Raw genomic sequence first — 19483 nt, 5'->3', positions numbered from 1 at the left:
GGACTGAGCCCCAAAGCTTCACAGGCTTCCTTGGGGAGCCCCAGCGTCTCCTCGTCCCCGCAGACTCCTGGGTTCCCGAGACTCGGTCTAGCTGGATGCTGGGGCTCCCCCTCTCTCCCCCCCAGCACAGCCGCGGGGCCCCCATCCGTGCCCGCGGCCCCCAACCCCGACTCCGACCCTCGGCGGGCAGCCTGCCCCTTTAAGAGTGGCCCCGCTGACATCACGGCGGGGGTGGGGGGGTGCTGGCCCGGCTCCCGGCTCCGCGGCGGCTGCAGGACGCGGCTCCGCTCTGCGCCCGCCCGCTGCTCAGGGGACCCCCGGCCCGGGACGCCCCCTCCCGTCTCCTCCAGCCGCCCAGACCCCAGGCTGCGCCCCCACGCCTGGTCAGAGCCCCAGTCTTCATCAAGGGACCCCCAGGACCGCCCCTGCTGTCTATCCGTCTCAGGGTCTCTCTCTCTTTCTCCGTCCCTCCCTCTTTCTCTCCCTCCCTGTCTCTCTCTCTCTCTCTACCTCAAGGTCTCTGGGCCTCAGCATCTCGCAGCCCAAAGGCCTTTGGCAGTCTACCTGTCTCTCTGTGACCTCTCCACTTCCAGGAGCCCAGAATCTCTGAGCCTGGGGGAAGAGGGGGCCTGCCTAGATCCGGTCTCTGCCTCTCCATCTCTCTGTCTCTTCCAGGCCATCTCTGTGTCTCCTCCAGTCTCCAGACCCGGGAGTCTCAGAATTTCACAGCCTCCGGGTCTCAGTTCTGGGCAGCCTCTCCGCCTCCCCGTGCGCCCCTGCCCCTCTCGGGCTCCCCTGCCTCCGTTTCTATTCTCTCTCGCTCCCTGCCTCCCCCATTCTCGAGGCCCATCTCCCTCCCTCCCCGCATCCTATCTCCCCCCTCCTCCTTTCCTGCCCCTCCCCTCCTCCGCAGTAGCCAATGAGCGGCCGCCGGTCCCAGCTCCCGGCGTCGTCCGCCGAGTGAGGCCGCGGGCGCGGGGGGTGGGGGGTGGGAGGCCGGGAGGGGGCCGGGACGCCGGGCTCCGGGGCGGGGGCGGGGGGCGCGGGCACCGGCGACCCCGGTGGCGGCGGCGGCGGCGGCGGCCGGGGGAAGCCGCGGGGTCGGTCATGCGGCTGCGGGGCCCGCGGCCCGGAGCGTCCGCCAAGCCCTGAGCGAGGTGAGCGCGAGGGGAGAGTCCGGGAACCAGGTTGGTGGGGGGCGGGGGGGTCCTCCTGAGGCGGCTGGGGGTCTGGACTAAACGGGGCTGAGTGGCTCCTGGGGGTGAGATGCCCTCGATCGGACGCCCGAGTTCGGGGGGCAATGAACGATGGAGGGATGTTTAGGCCTGAGGAACCCGGGGGGGACGGAGTCCGAGGGTCCCAGAACGGGGCAACCATACTCTCAGCGTCCGAACCTCGGAGACTGTGGGCACGGGAGAGGGTGCGGGCCGGACCCTCGAGGGAGGCGGTCCTGGATGAGGGAGAAGGGCCCGGGCCCCCAAGGGCCAGCTGTGAGTCTGAGAAGGGGTCCCCGGAAAGAGGGCTTACGTCTCCCCAGGATTGAGGGCCGATGGAGTTTGGACTTGGGGACCTCCGGGGATCCAAAAGCCTATATCCGGGAAAGGCAGGGGTAAAGAAGGATAAGAAGGAGGCTTTGGGCCTGGAGAAGGGAGGGGGGTCCCAAAGGAGGAAGGGTTGGCGGTTGGAGGCGAATGAGGAGATCTGGGCGGGCCGCTGAGAGTGTGGAGGAACCGAGTGAGGAAGGAGGGGCGCCCCAAAGCGGGAGTGAGAAGGGTGCCGGTGGGCCACGTCCCAGCCGTCTGAGTCGGAGGAGCCAGTGGGGGGGAGCTGAGGTCAGCCACCTGGGACGGAGGCGGCCCGCGAGACAGGGGTTCTGACGCTGGTTTCTGAGATGAGCGGACTGGAAGGAGAGCAGGCAGCTGGCGATCAAGCCCTGGAGCCATGGGGCGGGGGTCGGAGCTCCGGCGGTCTCAGACTCCTGAATCCCTCAGGAGGCGGGAGGTGGGGGGGGCGGGTGGGGGGAGTGGGGGGAGGCGAGGCGGGGGGGGGGGGGGCGGGGCGAGGCGGGGAGGGGTGGAATCCCTAAAGGCTGGGGTTGGGGAGGGGCCCAGACAGGGATGAAGGTTGTCTCAAGCTCCACGGTTCTTATTGGGGTGGTGTCAAGTTTAAAGAATTTCAGTTTCAAGGCTCCAGGAATTCTGGTCAAGGAGAGTGGGGGCTCAAGTCTTGGCCGCATTGTTGTGGGGGGGGGGGGGGAGTGCTGGTTAGGGCTCTTAACCATCACAGTTAAAAAGGTGATGGAGATCGTGGTGCTCAGGTAGGTTGAGGGCTCTGGTTGAGATAAGATGGGGATCCCAGTTTGAGTCCCCCAAATCATGAGACTGTGTGGTTTAGGGAGAAATTCTCAGGAAAGGGTGAGTGTGGTGGCTAAGGGATTAGGATCACCCTAGAAGGAAATCTCCAGATTTAGGATTGGACTTTTTGAGGCCACAGCCATGAACTTGGAAGCTCTCTTGTTTTGAAGGTCCTGGGTTAGGGGGATCTGGGTCCAGGTTGGAGATTGAAGAGGGTCTATAATTGGAAGTCTTATCTAGGGGAGCTGGAGTCCAGACTCTCTGGGAGGGGATTTGGGGGAATCTTGTAATGAGAATGGGGATTGCAGACTTCCTGATGTAGGTTTTAGAGTTCAGAGCCCTGATTCCTATTGAACGATGGTCACTTGCTCTGAATAGGGTACTGAGAGGTGGGGGTGTGGGGGGAGGATTCCCAGATCAAGGTTTGGGCATTCTGAAGTCTCTAGCCAAAACCCTGCTCCAGGTCTCTAGACCCCAATATCCTGGGAGCCAGCAGCCTGTGATGGAGTTCTAGCACCCAAGGTTCAGAGGCTTGCAGGGATTTGGGATGGTGTGGGGGATTAATGTTCTGGAATCTTGAATCTGGGTTGTGGTCCATGATTTCAGATTAGGATGCCAAATGGAGGTCAAGGCACCATACCAGAGTTAGAAAGTCAAGGTCTTGGTGTTAGAATTGGACGTTAAGGGTCAAGAGAAGAGTCCAAGGACTTCTCTGGTGGTCCAGTGGCTAAGACTCTGTGCTCCCAGTGCAGGGGGCCCGGGGTTCAATCCCTAGTCAGAGAACTAGATCCCATGTGCCACAACTAAGAGTTTTCAAGCCGCAACTAAGACCTAGCTCAGCCAAATAATTTTTTTTTTTTTTTTTTTTAAGATTTCAACTAGAATGGGAGGCTTGAGGTCAAGGCCAGGGTACAGGATTAGGGTCCTCGGTTAGCGACCCACTTGGGGATTAAGAGTTCCCATTAAGGGTCAAAAAAGGGGGATCGGGGTGTCAGGTCCGGGCATGGAGTGGGGATTGGTGGCCTAGGTTAAGATTTCTAGACAAGTTACTGGTCCAAACCCTGGCTGGAGTCACAGGTCAGGACCCAGGGGGCAGATAGGAGAGAGTTCCGTTCGGGGGGTTGCTGGTTCTGACCCCGGGCCGGTGTCCCCCGTGGCTGCATATTGTCTGGGGGACTCTAGGGGCCCCAGCGGGGCTCTCCACTGGAGCTCCCCGTTCCTCAGGCCCCGCAGGGCGCCCCCCGCCGCTGAGGATGAGTCACTGCAGCAGCCGCGCCCTGACCCTGCTGAGCAGCGTGTTCGGTGCGTGCGGCCTGCTGCTCGTGGGCATCGCCGTCAGCACGGACTACTGGCTGTACATGGAGGAGGGAACCGTGCTGCCGCAGAACCAGACCACGGAGGTCAAGATGGCGCTGCATGCTGGCCTGTGGCGAGTCTGCTTCTTTGCAGGTACAGGCCTCACCTGCCCACCAGTCAACCGTCTCCGCCTTTGCGTGGCACCCGAGAGTCCTCATCCACACTTCCCTCCCACGGGTGCCCGAAACCCAGAAATCAACCCCGTGTCTCTCCTGGACAGTCACATGTCTACCTGGAGATTCCATTTCTAAGGTTTGCCAGGTGGCCGCATTACGTAAAGAATCCGCCCGCCAGTGCAGGGAGACGCAAGAGACGCGGGTTTGATCCCTGGGTCAGGAAGATCCCCTGGAGAAGGAAATGACAACCCACTCCAGGATTCTTGCCTGGAGAATCCCATGGACAGAGGAGCCTGGCGGGCTGCAGTCCACGGGGTTGCAAAGAATCAGACATGACTGAGCAGTGGAGCCCGCGCGCGCGCGCACACACACACACACACACACACACACACACACTGAATTTCTAGCGCTTTAGTCCCTGGACTTAAGAACCCGAACGATCACACAATCTCCAGGTCCCTAATCCCCAGTAACCCCCTGGAGCCCCCAGCCCCAGAGAAACAGTAATCCTAGTTCAGAACTTGTCTCCTGGACAGTTCCGTTGTTGAATGGGAAGGATAAATAATATCTATGCCTCCCAGCTGCTAGGGACATCTCTCCTAGGAATCCTTCCCCACCTCAACCCCCAGACCTTTCCCTCTTTAAGGATCCAGGAGACCTGGCCCATAACCTCTTCTTACTAGAGACTCTGGCTTCTAGCTTGTCTTCCTCCATCCAACTTGCAACTAGGGCAACTTGCAATAGGAGCTCACAGACTCCTGGCCACACCCTTCTGTGACCCCCTAAGAGGAGCACAAGTGAAGTACAGAGTAATACAGAATAGACAGACACTAATCCCCAGAACTTTCCCATCCTGGGGTCTCTTGACTGTGCGTCCTGCCCCTGACCGCCCTGCCTTCTTATCTTCCCCCCAGGCCGGGAAAAGGGTCGCTGCGTGGCCTCAGAATATTTCCTTGAACCAGAGATCAACTTGGTGACGGAAAACACGGAGAATATTCTGAGTGAGGGGAAGCAGGGGGCTGGGAGGGTTAGGCAACCAAGGGGCAGGGTGACAGGGCGGGTCCTGGGGAAAAGGGCAGGCCAGTTGGCGCTAGTGGTAAAGAACCCACCTGCCAATGCAGGAGACGTAAAGAGATGCGGGTTCATCCCCTGGGTCGGGAAGATCCCCTGGAGGAGGAAATGGCAACCCGCTCCAGTATTCTTACCTGGAAAATCCTTTGGACGGAGGAGCCTGGGAGGCTACAGTCCATGGGGTCGCACAGAGTCGCGCACACAAGAAAAGGGATGGAGGGGAAGGGAAGCAGAGCAGGCTTGAAAGCACGAAGAGTGGGTGTGTGAGGAGGCGGGGCCAGGTCGGAGGGGCGGAGCCTGGGAGTGGGTGGAGTCAAGAGCTAAGGGGTGGGGTCAAACCAAGGAGGTGTGGCCTGGGTGAGGGGTGGGGCCAACAGTGGAAGTTTCAGAAAGGGGCGTGGGGGTGCAGAGATGAGGAGGATTCAGAGGTGACCCCCGGAGAGTCCCCACCTCACCTCCGTCTTTCTTCCTACCCCTCCCCCAGAGACAGTGCGCACAGCCACCCCCTTCCCCATGGTCAGCCTCTTCCTCGTGTTCACCGCCTTCGTCATCAGCAACATTGGCCACATCCGCCCGCAGAGGACCATTCTGGCCTTCGTTTCCGGCATCTTCTTCATCCTCTCAGGTAAGCCCAAGGAAAGGACTGACAAGCTGCAGGACCACTTCAGGTGCCAGGAACCTGGGGCTCCTCTTCCAATAAGACCACCACTTCCTTGCTGGGTAATCCCGAAGGAGTTGCAGAACCTCTCTGAGCCCCACTTTGCTGCTCTGTGGAATGGAGCATTTCTCAGTGAGCGTTTCTTGGGTGCTAACTGGGTGGCAGGCTCTGTTCTGATACAACAACCTTGTGAGGTAAATGCTATTAATAACCCCATTTTACAGTTATGGAAACAAACACTCAGCGGAATGAAGTCATTTACTCAGGGCCATACAACCAGTGAGAGGCAGAGATGGGACTCAACCACACACATTTCGCCTCCAGAGGCTGTATTTTTAACCACTCCTGATATTTTAGCAATTAACAGTTTGCAAGTCTCTTTATGTTCTGTGCGACATATTACTGGAACACTTTTCAAACAGAAAAGTCGAAAGAACCCTGTGCCCACCACTTAGAGTTGATCATTACCACATCACAGGATTTGCTTTATCCTGTACCTGTCCATCTATCTTTCTACCCATCCATCCATCTATTTTATTGTCATTTAAAAATGAATTTCAGAGCGAGTTGCAGGCATCAGTACTCTTGACTCTAGATTCTTTACCATGCCTGTCATTAGCTAGAGTTCAATGTTTGTTTATAGTTATCTTTTCTTTTGAGATTTAAGGCTCTTTTGCATGAGCAATCTCATAAACGTCTCATAACATCTCTCTCCGGGAGTTATTATTAGAACTAATTTGATAAAATAGGGATACCGGGTCTTGAAATTGTGCAGGGAGTTGCCTGAGATACCAGTGTAAGCTGGTTCCCTAGGGACTCAAGTGTCCTGAGCTCCAGAGGAGAGCTCTTTCTGAAGTGTTCCCCTCCTCCAAATTTTAGCTCAGTCCAGTCCAATTCAGTCCAACTCAGCTCAGGTCAGGTCACCCCTGTTCTGACATACTTAACTCCATCAATCTGGCTCAACTGACCCCAATCTATGCTGACTCAGTTCTTCAGTTCAATTCGAATTACTTCAACATGATTTAATTAAACTCCATTGGGGCCCTTTTAATTCAGTTGTTATGTTATGAACAAAGCCCGCTGTATGTCTTGCTCCCGTTACGTCCCCTGGGGGCTGCACTCGGCCACATCTTTGGAGTCAGCTCTGCAAATAATTGGAGATGGATCTTCAAAAACCCCCTCCTCCGTCTCCTCCCCACTCCTCACCCAGCTTTCTCTGGGCTAAACCTCCCCCGTGCCTCCAACCTAACCTGACAAGACCTCTTCCCCAGGAAAGCAGGGTGCAACCTCCGTGCAAACTTGAATCACAGCATGCGGGGCCAGACACCAAGCTAAAATAAGACACATATCATATCACCATTTCAGAGTGTCAGATGGAAAAATTGTAGCCTAGAGAGACAGAAAGTGGGGCAAGGGTAGGGAGCATGGGGACTTTGATTCAACCCACCTGAAATGTTCGAAGGAAAATCCTGTTGTTCGTGATTTACAGAAGTGGAAACCAAAGAGGCGATAAAGCTGATAAATGACAGTGCTGGCACTGGAATCAAGGGTGTTCTCATCCCAAAAGCCATGCTTATACCAATGCATCAGGACCTGACTTGCCAAGGTCAAGTTAAGTATCAGTTGGTGTTGTCAGGGCTGGAAATCAGGCCTCTGATGTAACAATAGAGTAATTTAGGGGGATTGAACCCCACTTCCTGAACTTCACTTCATAGACTATGGTCTATGCACCCCACCCAAGATAGCCAAGGTTGCAACCTGTAGTGACTGAAGGTTCATGTTGCTGTGAACCTAGAAAGACCTGGGTTAAAATCCTGCCACTTACTGTGTGAGCCACAGCCTTCTTTTCTGGAACTGTTGACTGGGCAGCCTTGGTCATGGGTGGGAAAACTTTTTGCTCAGGGCCAGACAGTAAATAGTCTGGGCTTTGTTGGAGTGCCAAAGCAGCCAGAGGGGAAGCAGTGGGCCTAGTTGTGTTCCAATAATCCTATTTAAGGAGCCTGAAATTTGAATTCAACCTAGTTTTCATGGATCATGAGATTTTATTATTCTTTTTTCTTTTTCCTGACCATTAAAAAAAAAAAATGTAAAAACCACACTTAGCTTGCAAACTGTACAAAAACAGGCAGTGGGACCAATAGTTTTCTGACCAACCCCTGGTCTAGATCATGGATGTGAAGACCCAACACAGGGCCTGGTCTATAGCAGTAAGTGCTCAGCATGTGGTAGTTTTAAATAAATAAATGCATACTCACGTACATTCATGAATAGTAGGTAGTAGTAGCGACAGCAACCATAATAGAAAACAGTTAATTGAGTGCCACGGTTTGGGGAAGTTCTAAGTGCTTTGTGCAAATTAAGTTATTTCTTTTTCTTCACCTCATAAGGCAGATACTATTTTTATTCCCATTTTCCATTTGAGGAAGCAGAAAGCACTCAGAAGTTCAGTTGCTCCACAGTGGAAGCGGCATTCCAGACCGGTCTTTCACCCTGGCGTTCTACTGCCTCACCACAATTAAAAGTTCTAAAGACAAAGGGGAGTAGAAGAGAAGAGAAGCTGGGGACTTCCCTGGTGGTCCAGTGGCTAAGACTCCACGGTCCCAGTGCTGGGGGCCCGGGGTTCCATCCCTGGTCAGAGAACTAGATCCCACGTGCCAGCAACGAAGATCAAAGATCCCACATGCACATCTAAGACCCAGCTAGCTGAAAGAAAGAAAGGAAGGAAAGGGTGGAAGTAGTACCAGAATCTTAGATCTTGGAATGGAATGTAGTGGTGCAACCACCTCATCTTCCCAGTGAGGAAACTGAGACTTAGAAAGAGCCAAGGGTTGACCAAGGCCTGGTAAATGGCGATGTTGGCATTCAGTTTTGGAGAAAGTGGCAGGAGGGCTGCAGAAGGAAAGGGATAGGGTGTTGATGATACCTCAGGGTCCTGTGTTGGGGATAGACTAAAAGGAAAGAGATTGGAAATGGAGGAGGCTTATGCAGTGGTCCAGGCAGGAGCCGATAAGGCTCTAGCTGGGGAGGGAGATGGGAGGATAAAGGTGACTGGATGGCTTTGAGAAAGAAGGATGTTGACAGAAGAATCAATAGAACCAGATGACTGACTGGGTATGATTGGTGAGAGAAGGGGGAGGAGGCTGGAGTGACATTGGTTTTCTTTTTCCAGGTCAGATGAGGCAAGCTTCCTGTGCCTGGCTCATATTAACCCCTGCTCCTCAAACATGTTCCATGTGTCTGCTCTTTCATTCATTCACTCATCAAACAGTTACAGAAACATCTTCTATGCCATGCCCTTACTGAGCACTGGTGACATGCTGAATCTTAAATGGCAATCTTCATGCAGTCAGCCACAAAACAGCTCCCAGCTGCATGCCCATCAATGCTGGTCACACAACACTTAAATCCCTTCAGTGCCTCAATGCATTTCTATTGTGCTTAGAATACATCCCAACTCCTCACACTGACTTACAAGGTCTTACATGATTTGGCTACTGCTCAGACTTTTGGTCTCATTTTTCCTAACTCACTAACACTCTCTCCATTGCTGCACCGCCCTTGAAATGCTAATCTCAACCTCACTTTTGCAAGCATTAACCCTCCATGCTTGGAAGTCTCTTTCTCCTAATTCCCCAACTTTCCCTCTTCAGATTTTCTTTCTCTGACAATGGCACCCAATGTTGCTTTGCCCCCACTATACTACCCATCACATTCCCTATTTGATATTTGCTTTATAGCACTTATTGCTAGAGTCATCTTATTCATTTTCTGCCTCCTTCCACCAGAATGTAAACTCCAAAAGGCAGGAAGGGACTTCCCTAGTGATCCAGCAGCTAAGACGTCACACTTCCAGTGCAGGGGACCTGGGTTTGATCCTTGTCCAGGGGACTAGATCTCACATGCTGCAACTAAGAGTTCACAAGCTGCAACTAAGGAAAGAGCCCCAGTCCCGCAACTAAGACCCAACGCAGCCAAATGAATAGATAAATAAAAGGCAGAGACATGCTCATACTTGTATTTTCAGAGCCTAGATGAGTTGCTGGTACAAAGTCCACGATGAAATATTTGTAGAAGAGATCCTTGATCAAGAAAGTTCAAGGCATTCTGAGAAAAGGGAAGATGCTTTAAGCTGACAGAGTAGGGTGCTGGAGAGGGTGGGAGGGACCATAATTTCAAAAGCAGGTTACATCTAAATTGATGCAGAAAGGGCGAGGGGGAGTTTTTCAAGTAAAGAGAGAAAAGTGCCTGGTACAGAGATGCAATTCACAGCATGTGTTAAGACCCTAGAAAGCGGTATGACTGAGGTAGCCGCCCGTGTAGCTCTCCATGGTCCTGAAATTCTTTGTTCTAAATCCAGGTTGTTCTATTCAGCTTGGAATGTAGGTGATTCCTGCCTTCTGTGCTCTAAGAATTCTGAAGCAGATGTAGTGGAGGGGGGAGGGAGAAGGCCGGATTACAGAGAAAGGAAGAGGGAAGGGAGAGAGAAAAAAGAGGGGAGGAGGAAAAAAGGGGAAGGACGGTTATTTTTAGAGAACCAGAGTCACCGTAAAATGCCCAGGAAGAATGACAAGAACAGCTTCTGACATTGTTTTTAGATAACTTTCAATCATTAAAACAAAAACAAGAGCAAAAGCAACAACAGAAAGCTCCTTCTCTTCAGAAATGTTTGTTCCCTTCTCATCAACCCTGCTCCCAACTCCCTGTAGGGAGAATGTTTGTCTTTTAGATCTGAAATGTGAAATGGGCCTTGAGGTGAGGCAGGAGTGGTTGGCAGGTTTTCAGATCAAAAAGAGCTTGGATAATCAGACTGAGGAACGAATACTTTCTCCCATGGATACTAGGGTGCCAAGGAAGGATTTTGACAAAAGGAGGACAGAGTATGATATGGGTTTTATTTCGTTATTTAGACCAGAGATGGAACCTGGGCAACTTGCAGTGGTAGGGCAGAATCCTAACCACTGGGCTGCTAGGGAACTCCCTGGTATGGGTTTTTAGAAAGAACCAGTATCTGAAACAAAACAAAAACATACAGGACTTCCCTGGCAGTCCAGAGGTTAAGACTTCACCTCCCAATGCAAGGGGTGTGGGATCGATCCCTAGGTGGGGAACTAAGATCCCACATGCCTCAAAGTGTGGCAAAAATAAGAAAAGAAAGAAACAACAGTATCTAAAATAGGGAGACTGGTTTGAAGGCAATGGGACAGGCACAGGGAATAAGCCTCAGCTGGATTAGAGGACTTGGGGACGCACAAAGGGATTTTAGATTTATGAGAGATTCAGGAAGGAAATAGACATGATTTGATAATTGACCATCCTTCTTGGATGAGGGGAGTGGGATTAGAAGGACTCCCCTGGGCTTCCCAGGTGGTGCTAGTGGTAAAGAACACACCTGCCAATACATGTAGATGAAAAAGACACATGTTCAATCCGTGGGTCGGGAAGATCCCCTGGAGAAGGAAATGGCAACCCACTCCAGTATTCTTGCCTGGAGAATCCCATGGACAGAGGAGCCTGGTGGGCTACAGTCCACGGAGTCTCACTGAGTTGGACACGACTGTAGCAACTGAGCATGCAAGCACTGTTTTAACTTTACCATTTGAAAGTAAGTTGCAGGCATCACTAAGCATTTTAATATGCATCTCTTAAGAGTAATGACATTTTTCTACATAACTGCAAGACCGTTATTAAACCTAGAAATTTTACAATAATTCCATAATATAATCCATTCCATTTTGAAACTGTCCTAGTCATTCTAAGAATGCCTTTTATAGCTTTCCCCGCAGAACCAGGATTCAGTCTAAGTTTATGCATTGCATTTAGTTAATTTCTCTTTTAGTCTAGACTAGTTCTCATACTATATTTTTTACAACACTGACTTTTAAAATATATTTCATTATGAAAATATAGAAAGGATAGTATAGTGTGCCATGCACCCTTCACTCAGTTTCAACAATTATCAACATATGGCGAATCTTTTTTTAGTCAAACTTGCCATATCTCCCTTCTGCGCTTCACTACGGGATTTTAAAGTCAGTCTCCAGCATTAAATCATCTTATCCACTAATATTTCAGTATATCTCTGAGAAATTAGTACTTTGTTATTTAACATAGCCACAGTGCCATTATCTACCCAAATAATGAAGAATAGCTGCTTAATATAAATTAATATCTAGCCAGAGTTCAACTTCCCCACTTGTCTCATAAATGCCTTTTTAAAAATTTTTACAATTAGTGTGTTGGAAACCAGGATCCAAATTCCACTTGTGCATTTAGTTGATAGATCTCTAAAGCCTCTTTTAATCTCTAATAGTCCCTCTTCTATTTTTTCTTGCCATTCATTTGAAGCTATCTAGTCATTTGCCTCATGTAATCTCCACACTCTTGATCTTTCTGCTGTGTCCTTGTGTTGTGATTTTAACATGTCCATCCACTCTGTGTTTTCCTGTAAAACTGTAGATCAGATCCAGGTTTGACTTTGGGGGTGGGGAGGTGGGGCAAAAATACCTCATAGATAGGCGGTGTTATTAAGTCCTACTGCATTGCATCAAGAGACATAATACTATCTGTTTGCCTCTCTTTTTGAGATGTTAAGATTAATCACTGGCTTAAGTATTATAACTTGGCTCATACCATTGTCCTTTTGAAATCTATAAGACAGGATGTCCTGTAGAACACCCCACATCCTGCCTCTGTTTGATTGTTTCCTCATGGCATCATTTGACTTCTTCCTCTTCCTTTGTATTTTCTGTAACTGGCAGTTATGTCCAAGGTAGAGACTTGATTAGATTCTAGTTAAATAGGTTTGGTAAGATTTAGAAGTGGTGCCATATTCTTTATTGCCCATCACTTCAGGTAGCAAATAATGTCAAGTTGTTCCCACCAGGAGTGGAAAAATGTTTGCACCCCCTTGGTAAAGGGGGTGATCATTAGAGCTCTCCTTTGGAAAGGCACATTTTTCTCTTTACAATGAGTAAGCCATTTGCAGGGTAACATTTTTGAATCTTCAGGGGGTGGAATTCCTGTTTGGGGATACCTGTTCCATTTAAAATTTGTTGTTTTGGCAAGTTTTTAAATGTACAGAAAAGTTGCAAGAATAGCACAAAGAATTCTCATGTTCTTCACCTGGACCAAGTTTTAACATTTTGCCACCTTTGTCTTTTTTTATTTTTATTATCACTATTTATTTGTTTCTGGCTGCTTTGGGTCTTCATTGTGGCACACGGACTCCAGAGTTCATGGGCTCAGTTGCTGTAGGGCATGTGGGATCATCCCCGGCCAGGGAGTGAACCTGTGTCCCTGCATTGGAGGGTGGACTCCCAACCACTGGACCACCAGGGAAGTCCCCCACCTTTGTCTTTTTCTCTGTCTTATGTGTATATCAGTCAGTTCAGTTCAGTCATTCAGTCGTGTCTGACTCTTTGTGACCCCATGGATGCAGCACACCAGGCTTCCCTGTCCATCACCAACTCCCGGAGCTTGCTCAAACTCTCGTCCATCGAGTCAGTGATGCCATCCAACCATCTCATCCTCTGTCATCCCCTTCTCCTCCTGCCTTCAATCTTTCCCAGCATCAGGGTCTTTTCCAGTGAGTCAGTTCTTCGCATCAGTTGGCCAAAATATTGGAGTGTATGTGTGTATATGGGCATATATCTATACATTATTAATACATTATATTACCATAGATAACCACTTGAACATAAGTTGCAAACACCTCACCTTTTTAAAATTTTTTGGTTTTTTAATTTTACAATGTTTGTTGGTTTCTGCCATACGACAATGACAATCAGCCATAATTATACATATGTCCCCTCCCTTCTGAGCCTCCCTCCTCTCCCCTCATCCCACCCTCTAGGTCATCCCAGAGCACCAGACTGGGCCCCCTGTACCACACAGCATCTTCTCACCAACTATCCATTTTACACACACTAGAAAGACTTCACTCTTCAATATATCAGCATCAGATATCTCCTAAGGACAAGTATATTTCCTTTCCTAAGCATAGTACCATCATCCAACTCAGGAAGTTGAACATTTATACAGTTTTACAGCTAATACACAATCCGTATTCAAGTTTCATCAGTTGTCTGCATGCTGCCTTTTTTGATATTTTAAACATTTTTGGCCGTTCTCAGTCTTGGCTGCCACTTGCAGGCTTTCTCTAGCTGTGGCGAGCTGGGGCTCCTCACTAGGTGCGGTGCACAGCATATCGCCGGGGCTGCTCCTGTTTCGGGGCATGCACTCTAGGCTCTCAGGCTTCAGTAGCTGTGATGCACCAGCTTAGTTGCTCCACAGCACCCACACTACCTTTCTTTTTCCCACTGGCTGCTCCCCGGGGCCTGTGGGATCCCAGTTCCCTGACCAGGGATCAAACCCAAGCTCCCTGTAGTGGAAGAACAGAGTCTTCCCTGGACCATCAGGGAAGTCCCCACATTGCTTTTTATAGTCCATTTTTCCCCTGATTCGAGATCCAGGCTAGGATTCCGCTCTGCATTTCCTTGATGTGTCTCTTTTCATCTTTTATATAGTTCCTATGCCTTAAAAAAAAAAAAATCTTTCATGTTGACGTTTGTTTTTGAAGAATGCAACCAGTGTTTGTAAAATGCCCCACATTTTCTCCTGGAGTGGATCCAGGTTACACATTTCCAGCAGGGACACTACATAAATGAAATGGTGGTGCAATCCCATCAGGAAGTCGGGGTGTCCGTTTGTCCCACTATTGGTAATGTTAGCTTCAGGTACTTGGTTCAAACGGTATCTTTCAGGCTCCTTGATGATAAAGGGGGCTTTCCAAAGTATCTTTGTAGTGAACAGATATTCCATGAGGAGATTCTGTCATTCAGTGATTTAACGACCTCTGATGATGCTTGCCTGCAGTCTAATATCATTGTGTGTGTGCGTGCGTGCTAAGTCGCTTCAGTCGTGTCTGACTCCTGGTGAGAGTCAGCTATGGGCTGCAGCTCTTGCTGGGCATGGGCTTTCTCTAGTTGCAATGAGTGGGTGCTCCTCTCTAGTTGCGGTACTCAGGCTTCTCACTGTGGTGGCTTCTCTTGTGCAGAGCACGCACCTGGGGCCTGGGCTCAGTAGTCATGGCGCACAGGCTTAGTTACCCCATGGCATGTGGAATCTCCCCAGGTCAGGGACCAAACCCGTGTCCCCTGCATGAGCAGGCGGATTCTTCACCACTAAGCTACCAGGGAAGTCCTGATCTACTTTCTCTGTCTATGGATTTGCCTATTTTGGACATTTCCTATAAATGGAAGCATACAATATGTGGTCTTCTGCATCGAGCTTCTTTCACTTAGCATATTTTCTAGGTTCCACCATGTGGCAGTATAAATCAACACTCCATTCCTTTTTTTGGCTGAATACTATTCCTTTATATGGCTATACCACATTTTGTTTATCCATGCAGTTGATAGACATTTGGGTTGTTTCCACGTTTTGGCTATTATGAATAATGCTGCTGCAAACATTCCTGCACAAGTTTTTGTGTGAGCATATGTTTCCAGTTCTCTCGGCTAAATACCTAGGAGTGGAATCGCTGGGTCATATGGTAATTCTATCTTTAACGCTTTGAGGAACTGCCAAATGAAATTCCTATACTTTTTACGTGCCACAAAATACTCTTCTTCTGATTTTTTTTTTTCAACCACTTAATCATGTAAAAGTCATTCTTAGCTAGTAGACCATACAGAAACAGGGGATGGGCTGGATTTAGCCCTGGGTCGGGGGCGGGGGGGTCGTTTTTTGCTAACACCTTTCATAGGCAATGGAAGGAATTCAGATTTATTCTGGGTGTGATGGACACACAGATGTTTGTTTGTGTAATAGGATTCTAGGGGAAGGTGCTAATGAGGATTATGGAGATTAATTTAGGGCCAGGAATTTTACTGCCTCCTGAAGCCACCTTTAAAGGATTCCTGTGTGGCACAGCAGTAAAGAATCCACCTGCCAAGGCAGGAGACACAGGAGACATGAGTTCAATTCCTGGGTTGGGAAGATTCCCTGGAAATGGCAACCCATTCCAGGATTCTTGCCTGGAAAATCCCATGGACAGAGAAGCCTGGTGGGCTACAGGGTTGTCAAGAGTCAAACACGGCTGAGCACACACCCACTGCAAGCCACCCTGGTATGGCTACGGTTTAAAAGAAAGTTCACCTTCAGGCTTCCCTGGAGTCAAGTGGTTGATTCCAAGTTCCAGTGTACAGGGCATGGTTCAATCCCTAGTCAGGGAACTAAGATCCCACATGCCACTCATATAAAATATATACATTTATTTTATATACATATATATGTTAGAAAAAGAAAGTTCAGCTTGAGGAAGTGATACTTGCCTCTTAAAACTTCTTAAATGAGACTTCTCTCCATTTTCTCCTGGTACCTCTATATCCTCAACTCTAAACAGAGATAAAAATGGTACCTACTTGATAGTGTTATTGTGAGGTTTGAATGAGTTAATGCATATAAGATACTCAGAATGGTGCCTGGCACAGAGCAAGACCTACACAAGTGGCTGCTATTATTATTGTTGTTGTTGTTATTGATGTTATTATCTATACAGCCTCAGTTTAGCTTCATCCTCCCCCCTGTGGGCCTATCACAGCTCCAGCATTTCTCCCCTCCAATCCCTTCCTGCAACCCATCAGCCCCCAAAGGATCTTCTAACACTCCAGTCTGGACCAGTCCTCCCTCTGCTCCCAACATTCCATGGCTCCCTAGTGCCCTTGCCATCAATGCCAAGCTCCTCAGGCAGACTGGCATTTGAGGCTCATCATGGCAATGCCCTGCCCAGCCTTCTCTGGCTTCACTTCTGGTGGCTGTGGGCCATGTTTTTTAGCTGCATGGATGGATCAGTTTAGCGTTCCCCCTCCAATTCTGGTTGGAACAGTGCTGGTCCCTCTGCCTTGCCTGGGGTGGTATCAGAGTTTTCCTGCATTCTTCCCTGGGCCTCATCCTTTGGGATTTAGGACAAAATCCAGCTTCCAGGAAACTTTCCTTGACTCCTTCCACCCCTGCCCCCAGGTGGCTTTGGTGCCTTTTCTGGACCTATGGATCTTTATGCTACTATTTCATCTGCAATTTTTTTTTTAATTAATTTTTCTGGCGCATCACACAGAATGTGAGATCTTTGTTCCTTGACCATGGATCAAACCAGCGCCCCCTGCAATGGAAGTTCGGAGTCTTACCATTGGATCGCTAGGGAAGTCTCTGTGCTACCATTTCTCTTACAGTACATGTCACCCTGGATGTGACTGCTGACCAGTGTCCGTATTTGTCTTACCCAACTGCACTGTGAGCCCCTGGATGGCAGATTATGGATGCAGGGGTGGGAGGAGGGAGGAGGAGGCTGTTGATTTATCTCTAGACTCCCTGCACCCAGCCCAGGACCAGTCCACAAGGGACTTCAATTGATGGGAGCTTCCCTGGTAGCTCAGACTGCAAAGAATCCATCTGCAATGCAGGAGACCCCGACTCAAGAAATTCCCCTGGAGAAGGGATAGGCCACCCACTCCAGTAGTCTTGGACTTCCCTGGTGGCCCAGACAGTAAAGAATCCACCTGCAATGCGAGAGACCTGGGTTCCATCCCTGAGCTGGGATGATCCTCTGGAGGGGGGCATGGCAACCCACTCCAGTATTCTTGTCTGGAGAATCCCCATGGACAGAGGAGCCTGGCGGGCTACAGTCCATGGGGTCACAAAGAGTCCAACACGACTGAGTGACTAAGCACAGCACAGTCCAGGATAGAATGGGGTGGGGGGTAGGGGGAGAAGATGTCTGTGGGATGCAGGGGACCTGGGGCTGGGGAAAGGGGTCCGCTGCTAGTGGACCAAGGGCATCCCTCTACTCCCCCAGGCCTCTCCTTGGTGGTGGGCTTGGTTCTTTACATTTCCAGCATCAACGACGAGGTCATGAACAGGCCCAGCAGCTCGGAACAGTATTTCCACTATCGCTACGGGTGGTCTTTTGCCTTCGCAGCGTCCTCCTTCCTACTCAAAGAGGTGATGTCTGTGGGGCCCAGACTTCAGAGATTTGAATGGGGACCGGTGGCAGGGGCATGCGCGATTCCTGGGTCCAGGAGGAAGAGGAGGCTGTGGGTTAGACTGTGGATTAAAAGGAGGTGGTGGCTGAGGTCCTAGCCCCCAGGTCCTGGAGGAGGAGGGTCTGGGAGCTCCAACTCCTGGGGTCCCGGAGGAGAAGGGGGGTGGCCTGGACTCCCAGATCTCAGGAAGGATGAAGCAGGGGACTCTGACTCCTTGGATGGGGTGGGGTGGGGGCAGGGAGGGAGGAGGAGGCCGGGGCCCTAATTCCTGGCTCCTGGGAAAGGAGGAAGCTGGAGGCCTGGAATCCTGGGTCCTCGGAGAGGTGGGGCTGGGGGTCTTGAGCCTTGGGGTCTGGGGGAGCCCGGGGCTAGCCTCGGGACTCTGGTCCTGCCTTGCCACAGGGAGCCGGCGTGATGTCCGTGTACTTGTTCACCAAGCGCTACGCGGAGGAGGAGATGTACCGCCCGCACCCGGCCTTCTACCGCCCGCGTCTCAGCGACTGCTCCGACTACTCGGGCCAGTTTCTGCAGCCCGAGGCGTGGCGCCGCGGCCGCAGCCCCTCGGACATCTCCAGCGATGTGTCCATACAGATGACGCAGAACTACCCTCCCGCCATCAAGTACCCCGACCACCTCCACATCTCCACCTCGCCCTGCTGAGGCCCCGCCCCCGGAGCGCCCTGCCTCCTCCTCCTCCTCCTAGCTGGTCTCGTCGCGACCGCGCGGCTCCAGCGCAAGTCCTGGGGACGCCTAGTCCCGCGGGGAGGAAACCGCGCGCCCGTTAGCCCTGCCTCGCCGCCGTAGCCCCGCCCTCTCCCTGGTGCCCCGCCCAGCCACCATAGCCCCGCCCTCTTTCCTGACCGCTCCTCTTCATTGGTCCCTTCCACTTCCAGATGACTCCTCCCCCGGAAGACACGCCCCTTTCATCAGGCCCCGCCCCCAGCCGAAAGGTTTCCAGGTTTCCGGGTTCTTTTCGCCCAGCGGCCGAGCGCGCCCACCTCCGGGCAAACTGCCCCAGTTACCTTTCGCCTCGGCCGAGGGCTCTGGGCTGGAGAGTAGGTTCTGGCAGCCGCCAGGAATGCCAAATATCCTCTTCTCCTCTCTGCCCCGGTTAGCCTCTTTCTCGGTCCAGTCTCACCTCCAGACCTTCGTGGTCCTTGCGTACAGTGAGTGAAGCGGGGAGGCCCTTCTTGCTCCACCCCAGACCCCCACCCCATCTCTAGGGTGGGGTGGGGGGCTGGAGGCCCCGGCTATGGTTAACCTGGCCTCACCCGCCCCCCACCGCACACACGGGAGACCCCGTTCTGTCTCACCTGCTGGATACGTCTCGGCCTTCTGAAGGCTACCTGTCTTTTCAAGGGCGCTCTTTAAAGGATTTTCTCGCTCTCTCTCAGCTGACCTTGGCTTCTTTTTCCTTCCTCTGCCTCCTGGCCTCCTCTCCACCCGCTCATCCAAAGCCCCCCTAGGTGTATCCAGCCCCCCACGCCACGCGACAAGAATGGAGACCCTAGGTGGAGGGAAGTCCTCCACGCCAATTCCAAGCCTGTGCTCGCCTCTTCCCCCTCGAGGCCCCGTCGTGGGAGGGAGAGGCAGTAGCGGGGGTCGACACCCCCCAAACCTCGAAGTCTTCCATTTTCCGGCACCTCCCCCCTCACTGAAGTCCTCCTCCCCATCTCAGATCCCCCAACTCTGGCCTCTTTCAAGGGTCCGTCCGCCTCCTAGGACAGATTGGGGGGGTTTCACCAGAAACTCACCCTCTCCCTTATTAGGGGAGGAGGGGCGAGGTAGCACAGTATTGTACACGGAACCAGACAGGCCCCCTGGGTGGGAGGAGGGGGGCAGGGGAGGGATGGGAGGTTTTTAGTTTGCATCTTAGGTGGGAGGGGG

The 19483-nt window shown here is 51.3% G+C and overlaps 1 protein-coding gene across 1 annotated transcript; it reads left to right on the top strand.

Moving 5' to 3' along the window:
- The first annotated feature begins 233 nt into the window (after positions 1 to 233).
- CACNG7 (calcium voltage-gated channel auxiliary subunit gamma 7) lies at positions 234 to 18368 on the top strand. Its single transcript, XM_070450378.1, has 6 exons — positions 234 to 1157; positions 3579 to 3803; positions 4741 to 4827; positions 5382 to 5522; positions 17410 to 17555; positions 17999 to 18368. Exons 2-6 carry the CDS (start codon positions 3608 to 3610, stop codon positions 18254 to 18256), a joined length of 828 nt encoding a protein of 275 aa, XP_070306479.1. The 5' UTR covers positions 234 to 1157; positions 3579 to 3607; the 3' UTR covers positions 18257 to 18368.
- The last annotated feature ends 1115 nt before the right edge of the window (positions 18369 to 19483 follow it).

Source organism: Odocoileus virginianus, chromosome 20 (assembly GCF_023699985.2).
Source record: "Odocoileus virginianus isolate 20LAN1187 ecotype Illinois chromosome 20, Ovbor_1.2, whole genome shotgun sequence".
Lineage (NCBI taxonomy): Eukaryota > Metazoa > Chordata > Mammalia > Artiodactyla > Cervidae > Odocoileus > Odocoileus virginianus.
This window is presented reverse-complemented; position numbering and strand designations above follow the sequence as displayed.